This window comes from Electrophorus electricus, chromosome 4 (assembly GCF_041902795.1).
Source record: "Electrophorus electricus isolate QZ-2024a chromosome 4, ASM4190279v1, whole genome shotgun sequence".
NCBI classification, from domain to species: domain Eukaryota; kingdom Metazoa; phylum Chordata; class Actinopteri; order Gymnotiformes; family Gymnotidae; genus Electrophorus; species Electrophorus electricus.
The window spans coordinates 39,691,692-39,705,219 of NC_137500.1; the positions used below are offsets into that span (position 1 = coordinate 39,691,692).

The following is a 13,528-nucleotide window of genomic DNA, read 5'->3' on the forward strand; positions in this document are numbered from 1 at the left end:
GCCAGACGGCTGACTGTGCTCTCTTGTTGTCATCAGTGCCAGCTGGGCGTGCTGCCTCTGGGCACAGGCAACGACCTGGCGCGTGTGCTGGGCTGGGGACCGTCGTGCGACGATGACGCGCAGCTGCCACAGATCCTGGCCAAACTGGAGCGAGCCAGCACCAAAATGCTGGATAGGTAGCATGAAACAGCACAGACATTAAACGTGAACCACGAGAGTCACGGCATCACACTGAGGAATGCTCATGCCACATCGCTCACTAGGTTCTCCAAGACCTGTATTTACCTGCATATCAAGTGCTTTTTCTTAGCCGATTTAGGAATATTCAGGTGTGTGATGATGTCAGTGCCCCGTGGGAAGCCTGGCTCGGACCCACACTCTGAGAGCGTACTGTTTTCCTGCACGCATACTCAGTCCACACGGCAGCTGTTATATTCTTTTTGTCGCAAACCCAAATGAAGTGTTTGCAGCCAAAGGCAGGAGGTGGGCCTGTCTGGACGGTGGCTGAGCACACGGCTGTTTCTGCTCCGCACAGGTGGAGCATAATGACGTACGAGATTAAAATCCCTCCCAAGCACAGCTGCCCTGCTACGCCCGAGGAGACAGAGGACTGCCAGGTAGTCCTGAAACACACACCCACTTCCACAAGCAGTCAAAGGTTACTGTAAGACGTTGGTTTATGTCACGGTATGTCAGCTCGCCACCCTTTGACGTTTGGAGACTTGATTTTTGGAGAATGCCCTCCTGCAATGTTTCCCACGTGGCTTCAGTTTCAGATTACAGATTATGAAGATTCGGTCGCTGCTCATCTCAGTAAGATTCTCAACTCAGATCAGCACTCCGTGGTCATATCCTCAGCAAAGTGAGTCTTGGGAGTCTTTCCCACACTGAGCACATGCCAGGCCTGCAGAAGCAGAGAGGGAGGAACCAACCTGCCTCTGCTCTCTCCACTAGAATCCTCTGTGAAACAGTGAAGGACTTTGTGGCCAAAGTGGGGAAGTCCTACGAGAAGACGCTGGAGAACAGTGAGGAGGCTGAGAGCATGGCTCAGAAGGTAAGACTCCAGCCCTGCTCTCCTACACGCGTTTAGAGGCTTGGCTTCCCCCCCAGGTTTCCAATCTTGCTCCAAACCTAAAGTGAGGATTTTTGTTAATATTTGAGAGTGAAGGAGGAAACACGGCGTTCCCCATCCCGGTTTTCCTAAGCTGTGTGCCGAACGCCTTCCCTCTCGCTGCGCAGTGTGCCGTCCTGAACGAGAAGCTGGACTCACTCCTGCAGACGCTGAACGCCGAGGCCCGTGCAGCCAGGCCTCCTGCTCTCACTACTCCGCCCATCGTGGAGGAGGAGCTGAGCGAGGAGGAGGAGCTGAGCGAGGAGTCCCTGACAGAGTTGAAGGAGAAGCTGGAACAGAGCGCCACGGAGAAGGAGGCGCGGTGCGACCTCCTCCGGCCGCGGGAGCAGCTGGTGCTCCGCGCCAACAGCCTGAAGAAGGCCGTGCGGCAGATCATTGAGCAGGCGGAGAAAAGTAAGATGGGGATGGGGGGGCATGCCAACTGCTGTCCTGCTGGATTTAGTGAGCTCTTCACATGAGAGCACAGCATGACGCACAACAACATGCACCATTAGGCCAGCAGACGCAGCCACTCACCTTTACCTAAAAGTTGAGAAGGGAAGGTTTTTGCTCACCGGGGCTGGTTCCTGTCTCCTAGTGGTGGATGAACAGAACGCCCACACGGATGAGCAGGAGCTGCAGGCGCCGGGCGAGTTCAAAAAGGACATGGAAGACGAAAACAGGGAGAGTGAGAAGGATGAGGACACGAAGGAGCTGGAGGCTCTGCCCGGTGAGTCCCGTCAGCTCCAGCACCAGTAGTCCACAGACAAAGACGGTGATGCTGCCCTCTAGTGTCTACAGCATGTTATGGCAACATTTGATCTCCCCTGAAGAACTTGCAGCCAGCGATGCGAGGAGCAGTCTTGTGCTTTCTAACACAGCTGATTTTTGTGCCTTTAATGTGACGAAATAATGTTTCTTATACTTCTACCAGTGGCTCAGTTGCGCAAACGCTATTGCATAAGTGTGTGTATAGGTGTGTTTGTGTTGTACGTGTGTGTGTGTGTGTGTGTGTGTGTGTGTGTGAGTTGTGCATGTGCTTATGAGCTGTAATTGTGTGATCCATTTGTCTCTATAATGAGCATGTCATCGTGTGCTGGACAGTGGCACTTAGACAGGCTGGCTTCCCACTTGTCTGGGTCCTCAGGGGCTCCAGATCCCTCCACCAGCTCACAGCTGTCGGCCTGTTGTTCGCTGCCTTTGATGTACCAGTGTTTGTTCATGTTAATTTCCATAGAACTTTCCTGTGACTTTTTTTGGCTTCGTATGGAAAACTAATATTCCAGTTGTTTCTGGAATTATGCGATTTAGACTAGTGTTAGAACTTTATAAAGAGCCACAGAACTCACATTTACAAACAGAAAATTACATTCCATTAATTAGTTTTGCTAACATCCGTCCATATTTTGCTACACCAAATGACAGTTTGGGGCCGAATGCTGCCGTGGCGTCTGCTTCTCTTCTACTGCTCTGTGCCTTCTGCTGTTGAGGTTCTGTGCCTGAGAGGCCATGTGAATGTAGCTTATATGGTTTTCATGGTCACAAGTGTTAACATGCCCTCTTGCTTCACTCCTGCAGTGGCAAAATCGCCCTGCTCGCCTGCGGAGAGTCGAGTGAGTCGCAGCACACAGTCCTGCGGCTCCTTCTCCATCCCTCCCTTCACCGCGAGCAAGGAAAACCTGCCTGTCCTGAACACTCGTATTATCTGCCCAGGTAGGACCTCGCACTCGCCATTTACGCCACCTCAGGGATCTAAGAGCATCGCGTGTCCACAGTGGGCCGTTTCTAATCACTGATGGCTGTCTCGCGGCGCTGTCGATCTGCAGGTTTGCGGGCAGGCCTCGCCGCCTCCATCGCCGGGAGCTCCATCATCAGTAAGATGCTGCTGGCCAACATCGACCCTTTTGGAGCCACGCCCTTCATTGACCCGGACCTGGACTTGCTGTGAGCACGCCGGCTCAGCGCCGCACTCCAGCTGTGCTGACAGACAGCCATCGCTAATGTTGATGTTTGTTGATGACTTGGCCCACAGAGACGGGTATCTGGAGAAGTGCGTGATGAACAACTACTTTGGGATCGGTTTGGACGCCAAGATCTCACTAGAGTTCAATAACAAGCGTGAAGAGCATCCAGAGAAGTGCCGGTCAGGCTCCTGCCTCTCGCCATCATCGCCTCACTGAGAGCATTTGTGCAATGTTTAATAAACAGAGTTCACTTTTGTTCATGTTTTTGTTACCCTGAATTTAACCTGTGCAGTTTTGCAGACCCGGGGAGTTGTGTGTAACTGGACAGAGCAAGGTAGCCGTCTCAGAGGAACCCTGCCAAACCTGCTCTGACCTTCTGGGCTTTGGCCTTTATTTTCATGCCCCCCGTGTAGGAGTCGCACCAAGAACATGATGTGGTACGGAGTCTTGGGCACCAAGGAGCTTCTGCAGAGAACCTACAAGAACCTGGAGCAAAAAGTACAGTTAGAGGTATAACATGAAGGCCAGCAGGCCTGGTACAGAACAGCCCAGTATTAGACTGCTTAAAAAAGTAGCAACAATGTCAGAATGGTTCGTTTTATGAAGAGTGATTGCGGACAGGTACTTAAACGTAATGATGTAAGTAATCACTTTTATCTGACACATTTATCCAAAGCAACTTACAATTCTGACTGACTACAGCTTGAGTAATTGAGGGTTAAAGGTCTTGCTCAGGGGCCCAACAGTGACAACTTGGCAGTTGTGGGACTTGAACTAGCAACCATCCTATTACAAGTCAAGAACCTTAAACACTGAGCCACTACTGCCCATTAATGACACACATGTGATATTTCAGTATTCCGCTCGTTCTTTACTGGCTCGACGGGGAGTTTGTAGTGGTGAGCGGAATGGCCCAGCTGTTCCGAATGGCTCATTGCTGTGTGATTGATTTTGCAGTGTGACGGACAGTACATCCCACTGCCCAGTCTGCAGGGAATCGCCGTGCTGAACATTCCCAGCTACGCTGGAGGGACCAATTTCTGGGGCGGGACCAAAGAGGATGATGTACGTGACCCGGCCACCCCACATCTCCCCTCTTCCTGTGTCTAGTTTAGCTCCCGTCTTTCCATCCTAACTTTAATCTCCTTGTTTCTTCTCGATGTGGCCCAGAGCTCTTTGGGGTTTGGCTCTTGTGCGATGGCATTTTTGTATAAACGTGTTGGATTCACTTCCTGGAACATTTCTGAACTGCTCTCCTGAAGCATGTCAGATCTGTTCTTTAAACTGATGCACAAAACCAACAGGACCTGGAGAAACTCACTCAGAAAACCCTGCTGGCAAAGTAGCATTATTCAGAAAATGTAAAATGGATCATTTTTATTATGCATTTTATAATAAATAATTCACAAATTATTATTATGTATCTATTCATACTTTTCTAATATACATTTTTATTTATAAATACAATAAGGGCAAATGCATCATTGAGTGGCACTCTGACCACACTAGGCCTGTCCTGTGGGTCTCTGAACAAACCCTGATCATTCTGCTCTGACGCGAGCCTTTAATGAGCGGTTTGTCTGAGCCAGCTCCAGAATGAGAGGGTTCCCCCCTCCAGCCCCTGAGCCAAAGCTACACTGGGTCCTACAGTGAAGTCCTGTTACGTAAGCGCCAGGACAGATTACGGAGCACTGACATGCCTGTGATCTCCGACGGGACATCCAGTGAACCTGTCAGAAGGTTCAGCTTTGACTCCACAGCCAGCCTGTCGACATTGCACGTCAGTGCTGGGAGTCTTGGTCTTATTCTGGTTTTGGGTCACAGCTAATAAACACAGTTTGGGACACATTTAGTTTTGCCCTTGTTTTGAAAATGCACACACACAACTAAAAAATATCACAAAAAAAAAAATCACGGAGTTAATTCCCTTCGTGATAGTAGTTAGGTTGTGTATCGGTGTGAAAGGCCCTCTAGTGGTGATGTAATAGACAAACAAATTTTTATCTTCTTTTTTGCATGGAGTAAATAAATGAATTTTCAGAGCTTTGTTGTTTTTCAATTCACATCTAGATATTTTGTGCTCCATCGTTTGATGATAAAATCTTGGAGGTGGTGGCTGTGTTTGGGAGTATGCAGATGGCAGTGTCCAGAGTGATCAAACTCCAGCATCACCGCATAGCGCAGGTGACTCCTACACGTACACACCACAGAGCTTTATCATTTATAATATATTTATAATATGTGGTGTGCCATCTGCTCTGTAACCCTCAGGACATTACCACTGGTAAAATGCTGTCCTTGTCTCTGACTCGCTCACAGTGTCGCACAGTGAAGATCACTATTCTGGGAGACGAAGGGGTGCCTGTCCAGGTGGATGGAGAGGCTTGGATTCAGCCGCCCGGGGTTATCAAAATCCAGCACAAGAACCGGGCCCAGATGCTGACCAGAGACAGGGTGAGTGCCGATGCGCTGACACGCACGCCCGCGTGCAGTTGGCCGAGTCGCGGCACCCGGCTGAACCGCTGCCTCGGTCCCGGTCCTCCGCAGGCCTTCGAGAACACGCTGAAGTCGTGGGAGGACAAGCTGAAGTACGACAAGCCTCCGCTGCGCCCACACCTCTACCCACAGCACTCCGTGGACCTGGCCACCGAGGAGGAGGCCAGCCTGGTGCAGACATGCGCCCGCGCTGCCGACCAACTCATCACACATATCTGTGAGGCGGCCAAGACCAACGGGCTGCTGGAGCAGGAGCTCGCACACGCCGTCAACGCCGCGTCACATGCCATCAACAAAACTCACCCCAAGTTCCCCGAGGTGAGATGGGCGTTTTGGGAGACCCCACCTGAGAGTACATGTTTGGTGATCTCATAGTCTGGTGGTTCTTTCTGCTACCTTCCTTTAGAGTCTGACCAGAAACACAGCCATCGAGGTGGCCAGCACGGTGAAGGCTCTGCACAACGAGACTGAATCATTACTTGTCGGGCGAGTGTCTTTGGTGAGGCCATTTTTCAAAAGTCCTGTGTTATTTTTTCCTTCTAACAATGGAGCCCCATTGCCTCCCTGACTGTCAGCGTTAAACCTCAGACATCTTCGTGGTTTCCATTGGTGCTACTGTTGTTCATGGCTGCTGTGTGTGTGGTTTTTGGCTGTGCAGCAGCTGGATCCGCCCGAGGAGGAGCTGCTGTCCAGCTCCCTGCAGAGTGTGGAGCTGGAGCTGGGCAAGCTGGTGGAGGTACCCTGGCTCTACCACATCCTGCAGCCCAACGATGAGGAGGTGAGTCCTGCACCGTGCCGCACTGGGAACGGGAACGTGATAACGGAGAGCGGGATAGCGGAGACGCTGGCATCAGTCATCAGCACGTCCAAGACGTCAAAAAGGGCCGGTTGGAATGAAAAGTGTGTGTGTATGTGTGTGTGTATGTGTGTGTGTGTGTGTGTGTGTGTGTGTGTGTGTGTGTGTGTGTGTGTGTGTAGGACCACTCACTGGAGTATGGCAAGAGGAACAGTCGCAGTGGCGTATTCCGCATTGTGCCAAAGTTCAAGAAGGAGAAAGCCCTGAAGAAGCCCAGCCCACAGTCCGGTAAGAGCTCCTCACTCGTCCGCTGGAGCGTTCATGAAGTGCAGTGTCGTGTCTGGAAATTGACAGGAATATCTTATTGCCGAGTGATGTAAGAACTGAAACCTCAGGTGTTTATTTTGAGAAGATGGTCGCGTCACTGATATGACATCGTCCCATTTAAAGAGTGGTGTGTCTGACCTCTTAAAATCAGTATGGCAGTGAGGTGTGGCCTGTTTGCTGACAGCTACACAAAGCATTGACCCCACTCACACCCACCCACCCAAAAGTGCTCTCGGTTATGTGATGTCATTGGTCCAACCATTCGTGACCATCCTGCACCTCCTGTGTTCATGCTGTCTTCCTGTCCATCCATACACATAAAGCAAAGCACAAATCAGGGCTCTGCTCAAAGAAGGAGAACCTCCGTGCTCGGCGCACAGAAGGATGCTGGGTTCACACACACAATTCCGGACTGGTCTTCATCATTCGCATGAGTGTACATTATAGGACATTTACAAACTTAATAGGTAGTTTACATTACAAACAGTAGGTGATATTCATTTCCAGGCAAGTGAACTGTTACACCAAAGTCCACGGTCGGTTTTGTGTTTGGACTGAAACTCTTTCAAATCTTGAGTAAAAATGAATCTCTGAAGCATCTTTAGGGATGAGCCAGAGTTTAGGGAGGGAAAGGCCAAAGCATGGCGTGACGACTAGATGTAGAGTATTGGGGCCTCAGACTCCCAAACTCCCTCCTTTCTCTCTTTCTCTCTCTCTCTCTAAATCCATGTTTCTCTCCTGTCTTTTGTGTGTGCTCTGAATGCGGTGGTGGAGGTCCCACAGTGATAACCTGCATGTCGGAAAACCTCTGGGTATGCCAGTGACCAGAGGCCTTACCAAACCCAGCCTGTTTAACCCTTTCTCTGCCAGCCTCTGCTCTCTCTCTCTCTCTCTCTCTCTCTCTGTCTCTCTCTCCTTCCCATCTCTCTCTTGCTGGTTGATTTTTCTCCCCTTGTGCTCGCTGTTGTGGTGGTGGTGGTGGTGGTTTTCTCCTCATTTCCACCCCATCCAGCTCAGCCCCTGTGCTTTGTGTCGTGTGTGTGTGTGGGGGGGCCCAAGAGACTCAAGGGGGGTTTCTCGCTCTTGACTTGTGTAGTTCAGAGGTGGGGCACTGAGGAGGTGGGTGCCTGGCTGGAGCAGCTCAGCTTGGGGGAGTACAAAGACACCTTCATCCGGCATGACATCCGCGGCTCTGAGCTCCTACACCTGGAGAGGAGGGACCTGAAGGTATACAACACACCCCCTTTTGTGCCTCACAATGTCCCTCAGAACAAACAGAACCTTCCTTCTCCTCCTTTAACCTGCCTCTGTCACTCTCTCTCTCTCGTTCTTTCTTTCCTGTCTCTTGACCCGTTTGCTGTTTTGTGCTGCACTGCTCTGCTTGGCTTCCTGTGTGCAAGTGTCATTTGGGACTTGAACCCACTTACGTACTAACTGTCTGTGGCCCTCCCCTGCTGCAGCCTGAGGTGTAGGTTAGTCAGTGGGGGCAGGGGGACTCGCTCTGTGGCTGCACCTGTAGTGTCATGTGACCCATGCATCAGCTAGGGAGCCACTACGGACAAGCCAACCTGTGTGAAGAGCTCCGCTGAGAACAAGAAGGCCTCCATTTTTGCGGTTTTTGGAGTTCAGTGAGAGAAAAGTGTGTGTGTGTGTAAGATCACCAACACTTAGATTACATTTCTATATCATGTGCAAATCCATAGCTTACCTGATCAAGTAAAAATGCACATGTCTGACCATTTAAAAGCTCGTGTTAATTCATTCAGCCATTATGGCTAATTGAAAACTTTAACCAGTAACTGAAGACATCGTTGGCCATCCCGTTTGTGTTTGTGGAGTATATCCATGTCAGCATGAAGACTCACCCGAGCCACAACAACCGAAACGCACCAAGGAAACGTGTACATGTGTACATTACACAATCGCTTTATCCACAAATTCACACTTTAGATGCAAAGTTTGAAATCATTTGATACATGATGGTATGTTGTCTGTTTGTTATTTGTATTAAATGTGTTAGCAGCCTTCATGAAAAACACTGAACCAGTCATAGAATCCAGAAATGTAACAAGTGGATTGTTTGCATATTTAAAGCTTCACCCAGAATACATATTTATGGGACTGTGATGTTTTTTCTTTGTTGTGATCCCCTCATTTCAAATGTCACTGTCATTTATCTGTAAGAACTCCCATGTTGTTTCTTGGCTTTTCCTGGTGTATTTATGGGAAACCAGTTATTTCAAGAAGAAAGAGACTAAAAGGTTCCAGTTCCACTGGCATTGCTGGCGATGTTGTGCAATAGTTAATTTCAGTTTCAGTACAGTGTGGACTGTAATACAGCCCTGTTAACACTAATACAGTAGACTGTTTTAAGAAAGCAGTGAAGCATATGCTTTTAGTTTTTGCTTCATTTATTTCTGAGTAAAAAAATTGCAATTACAGTATTTTAATTTTACACATTTTACATAATTTCAGTCTGCAACTCCATAGAGATTAAAGAAATATACACACTGTATATGCACTTTGAAATTAGGACAAAATTGATAATGTTCCCACTGACTAAAATCACGTGATTCTAAGCAGACTCTGTGTGCTCATCTCTGCAGGATCTGGGGATCTCGAAGGTGGGTCATATGAAGAGAATCCTGCAGGGAACTAAGGAACTGGCCAAGAGCGCCCTGATGGACTTGTGAGGGCCGAGCGCTCGCTTCCGTCACCTGAGGTGGACAGTGTTTGCAGCACCACTGTCCAGACGAGCTCCGTATCCAGGGGCTACTCCCCCTGAATGTCATGGTTTCAAACGAGTGCTGGTGCCAAAATAGACGTAGAGTTAGAACATTCCATGTGGCTGTAGATTAATAGGGGGAAGCAAAAGCCATTTTTTACTGCATTGATGGCACAATCAGGTATGCAACTCTCACTGTAGAGGCAACTTCTGGCATCTTTACAAGAGTCAAGTAGCAAAACAGGACTTCCATGAAGTGTTCACTGTGGGTGAAGTGAGGCCTTTTAAGAGCTTGCTGGCCCTTCGCTTTGCGGTGGGTGGCCACAGCAGGACGGGGACGGGATGTCTCAGCAATATTCCTCTTTCGACAGCACTGTTTACATTTTGAAGAGACAGCAAAATGACTGCTGTGGCCTTGCAGTCTGACGGCCATCGCTGCAAACCGGCCCTGCAGTCCAGGAAAACATTCGCAGTGACATTCTGATGCATGGTATTTATGCTTGATTTGGATGTCTACGTCACTGCATGATTAGTGTCATGTTTTTATTGTACAAACTACCACTTGAACAAGTTTTCTATGACTTTAGTATGATACTACTGAAGTGTCCCTGTGGTCTTGTTAGACTGCTGCTTTCTTTCTATTTATTTCTTCGCATGAAATCTGTTTCAAAGAGCAAAATGTTGTGCCATATTTATTGTAAAATATGCTTTATTGATAGCAAGGTTATATATGATTAGCACATAAAGTAAGACAATATATCAGTTCAAGAAAACAGTACCAAAGCAAATGTGCCCAATTTATTGTCCTTTTGAAAGTTTCCATCTAGAGGTTCCCCAAATTTAATAACACATAGTAATTATAAGTATCACTTTCCCAAAATTCAGTAACATCATTTTAAGCATCAACTATTAGTGTGGTAATTGTTAGATCAATGCAATATAGTCACTTCTCATATCAGCTCTAAATGTACATTAATTATTTAACTATTTTTGCTTGGACTAGGACGCTTCTTTTAATCCTAAAACTGTGCAGTTGATCTGCATCTTTGCATAAGTTTCTCATGATTGTTGCTCCTTGAATTGCATTTAGGGTTAAATTTGACTTTGATAGGATACCCAGAACTCTGTTTTAAGCTGATGGCATTACAGGGTATACTAGTGTAGGTGAAGTTTGGTTAGTTAATATATGCACTGTAAATATATCTGACAGTCTATACTGTTCAATCCAACTGTAAGGAAAAGGTTTGTATAGATTAATACTAACATCATATATTGAGCTTACAATTTTGATTGTGAATAGTGCACCACAATACCGATGTGAATTGTTTAGTAACTGCCTTTATATGTTAAGTGCTGTTGTATTATATTGAGGGTGCAATATTGTATTTATTTTGATACATTTACTTCTCTATGAAGCTTTATTATGCCATTTTTAAAAACAACAACAACAAAAAACCCCAAAACAGTGCATGCTTGACTTTGAGATTAGGTGGCTTGTGGACAGACCGACCATGCCATATTCTCTCCAAATTCATAAAATCTTCCTTGAGAAAATCTTTGGTTTATCTACTAAACTGTGCTTCCAGAACAATTTGCAAGACAACTGGATGTTCTCTTCTGAACCAGCAGAACTGCCTGCTGTGCCTCTTCTATGTCCTTTATAACGGAGACGTTTCACCCATTTAGCTTTAATCAGGTCCCGTAATTCACAGGTCACCTCCGCACTCAGTGTGCTTATAGGTGTCTCTGTGAATTGGTCATGTCCTACTCTCCCTCTAGAGGGTGGCAAACCACACCTTCATTTCTGATGAGTGACAAAGTGGCTTTGGTGAAGTTCGGTGATTCACAACCAAAAACACAGCCAGACGCTCTGAGTGTTTATTCTGTTGCACCTGCATGTAACCTCAATTACATAAAGAATTTATTAAAGGGAACAAAATTGAGGTAAAGGCAACTGCCACCAGATTACAAAGGGCGTGCACATGCCCTACAGTATACATGCCCATAGTATACATGCAAATGGGTTTTGCATTCCAAATTGCTTGTACATTTGTCAGGGTTCCTTTGCTGCTTTGACCATGAAGGAGCCTGATGCGTTTAGGGCAACGAACGCTAGTCTGTAGTGAGTGGCCTGCAGGAAAGCAGCCACTGACCTTGTTTGAGAGGAAGGAACCACCATTTCTCATGTTCACAAGCTTATTTTCAGACATTATGAAAATTCTTTCTAACATATTTGTTTACTGCCATTCAAAACTTAACATGGTGTTCTTTTTATGCATCTTATTTTCACTTTACATAACTATGCATTGCATTGGAAAGAAGTCAGATTATTTTCCCCTAATGAGTCATTGCCAAAGATATACATACATTGTTAACAAGATGTAGTGCCATACATGTCAACCTTTAGAGATGTAAAGAGAATTGTTTGATTTGGTTTCATGATTACTTATGTATATAACATTTCCAAGATATTAGGGACACACAACCCTGCAGATAAGATTTGCCCTCGGCATAGTTTCCATTTATAAGCTGTAGCAGGTTGTTTGACCTCCAAACACTGGTGCCTCCTTGTGGTATTATTTGCTGTCATTTCATTTCATTCAGATGGCCAGTGCAGTCTTCCGCTCACGTTGCAGGGACTCCGTCTCCGCACATTCCGTGTGTGTCTCTGAATGAGTTTCCCAGAACATAAGTGGTCTCATAAGACTGCTCACTACACATGGTGTACATAAAGCTGTATACTGCCTGATTTTTTCAAACCAATTCACAAGAGAAATTTGTAGGATTGCATATCTGACATGATCCTGTTAAGAGAAGTGAGATGTGAGTTTTATTTGTTTACATTGTGTTTACAATGGCACAGTTTAATTTTTAAAACTTTGTGCATAGCTATATACAGCCTTTACATATTTATTAAGGTTAAACAACTGATGTATATGTGTTCTCCCTTTGGGATAAAATGTTACACTAAGTCACTTGTATTGATATCTGGATGATTTTTGGTAGTTGGTAAATTTCATGACTACTAAGTGACTGTTTTCTGTGCCTTTTATCGTAGATGCATGGTTAACTATTTATTACAATATGGAAGTCACTGAGATGTGTATTTTTGTATCAAGATTGAATAAATGTTTAAATTTTGTTGTACATTTTGAAGTGGTAAAATGGTACCACTTGCAATCTTACTTCTTCAATAAAACCGAATGCATACGTAATGTATATCACCTCTCAATTAGACTGGTTGTCATTTAGTGAGAGTAGTGACTTATCAATATATTTTATTATTCCATAATGGAGAAGTTGGTTTGCAGCCAAGACACATACAAACGTACTCATAAAAAGTGCGAATATTAAACCAGGATTTATATCCTACATTCACATGTGACCTGGAGAGTTAACATGTTTCTTGCAGTTTAGATGAAATACTGGCGCTTCCAGTTTTAAGTGCGCTCTGAACTGCGCCCGAAGCGAAGCCACAATGTCTCTGGCGCCCTGGAGCGTTCGGTGGCAGCACAATTAACTCCGCCACACAAATATAAATCAACGGAGGAAAGGCCACACTACCGTTTAACTTTACGAGAAGGTCCCGCTGTTATCCAATAGTTTCCCTTCGAGTTGATGTTTTCCGAAATTATTTTCTTTACGATGTGTTTCACTGAAGATACGACTGTATATAATCTATGGGTGTGACTGATAAATTGATCCGACACCTACGACTCACTATCATATCGATGACTCCTCGCGCAGGCCTTTATCGATAGCTAGTATAAATGACTTCTCAGGTTAATAAAAACAGACATCTGAACTCGTCATCTTTGATCAATTTGTAAAAGGTTTACACAGGTGATAGTGTTGACAAGAGAACTGCGGTGATTTAATACTCAAACCGAATTAAATCAATTACAGTCATTGAATTCATGACTTAAACTCCAGGCGGTATGAGCACACGTGCTATTATTGGGTTGCCCGCCAACAGCTTCTTTGTCGAACAGATGATGAAAACGTATGAAACATTTTATCTGCAGTTTTGATCACTAAGTGCTGTAAATTGTTGGGTGCGGTCCAAGACCTGGACATATGAGGTTCTGTACCTGCGCAGTTGAGCGGGC

General features: G+C 46.2%; 1 protein-coding gene across 8 annotated transcripts in view; it reads left to right on the plus strand.

Moving 5' to 3' along the window:
* Positions 1 to 12,426, plus strand: part of dgkh (diacylglycerol kinase, eta) — a 44,253-nt gene extending 31,827 nt beyond the window's left edge. For 7 of the 8 annotated variants that reach the window (XM_081713741.1, XM_035522229.2, XM_035522233.2 and 4 more), the window contains 19 exons: positions 37 to 176; positions 536 to 617; positions 771 to 862; positions 955 to 1,054; positions 1,240 to 1,525; positions 1,710 to 1,841; positions 2,690 to 2,824; positions 2,938 to 3,055; positions 3,144 to 3,254; positions 3,489 to 3,585; positions 4,033 to 4,140; positions 5,146 to 5,259; positions 5,395 to 5,529; positions 5,623 to 5,889; positions 5,978 to 6,070; positions 6,230 to 6,349; positions 6,550 to 6,655; positions 7,791 to 7,921; positions 9,301 to 12,426. In XM_081713741.1, coding sequence (XP_081569867.1) covers positions 37 to 176; positions 536 to 617; positions 771 to 862; positions 955 to 1,054; positions 1,240 to 1,525; positions 1,710 to 1,841; positions 2,690 to 2,824; positions 2,938 to 3,055; positions 3,144 to 3,254; positions 3,489 to 3,585; positions 4,033 to 4,140; positions 5,146 to 5,259; positions 5,395 to 5,529; positions 5,623 to 5,889; positions 5,978 to 6,070; positions 6,230 to 6,349; positions 6,550 to 6,655; positions 7,791 to 7,921; positions 9,301 to 9,387 — 2,454 coding nt within the window. In that variant the 3' untranslated portion in view covers positions 9,388 to 12,426. The remainder of the gene's footprint in view (positions 1 to 36; positions 177 to 535; positions 618 to 770; positions 863 to 954; positions 1,055 to 1,239; positions 1,526 to 1,709; positions 1,842 to 2,689; positions 2,825 to 2,937; positions 3,056 to 3,143; positions 3,255 to 3,488; positions 3,586 to 4,032; positions 4,141 to 5,145; positions 5,260 to 5,394; positions 5,530 to 5,622; positions 5,890 to 5,977; positions 6,071 to 6,229; positions 6,350 to 6,549; positions 6,656 to 7,790; positions 7,922 to 9,300) is intronic. The other variant, XM_081713742.1, reaches the window with a different exon arrangement.
* The last annotated feature ends 1,102 nt before the right edge of the window (positions 12,427 to 13,528 follow it).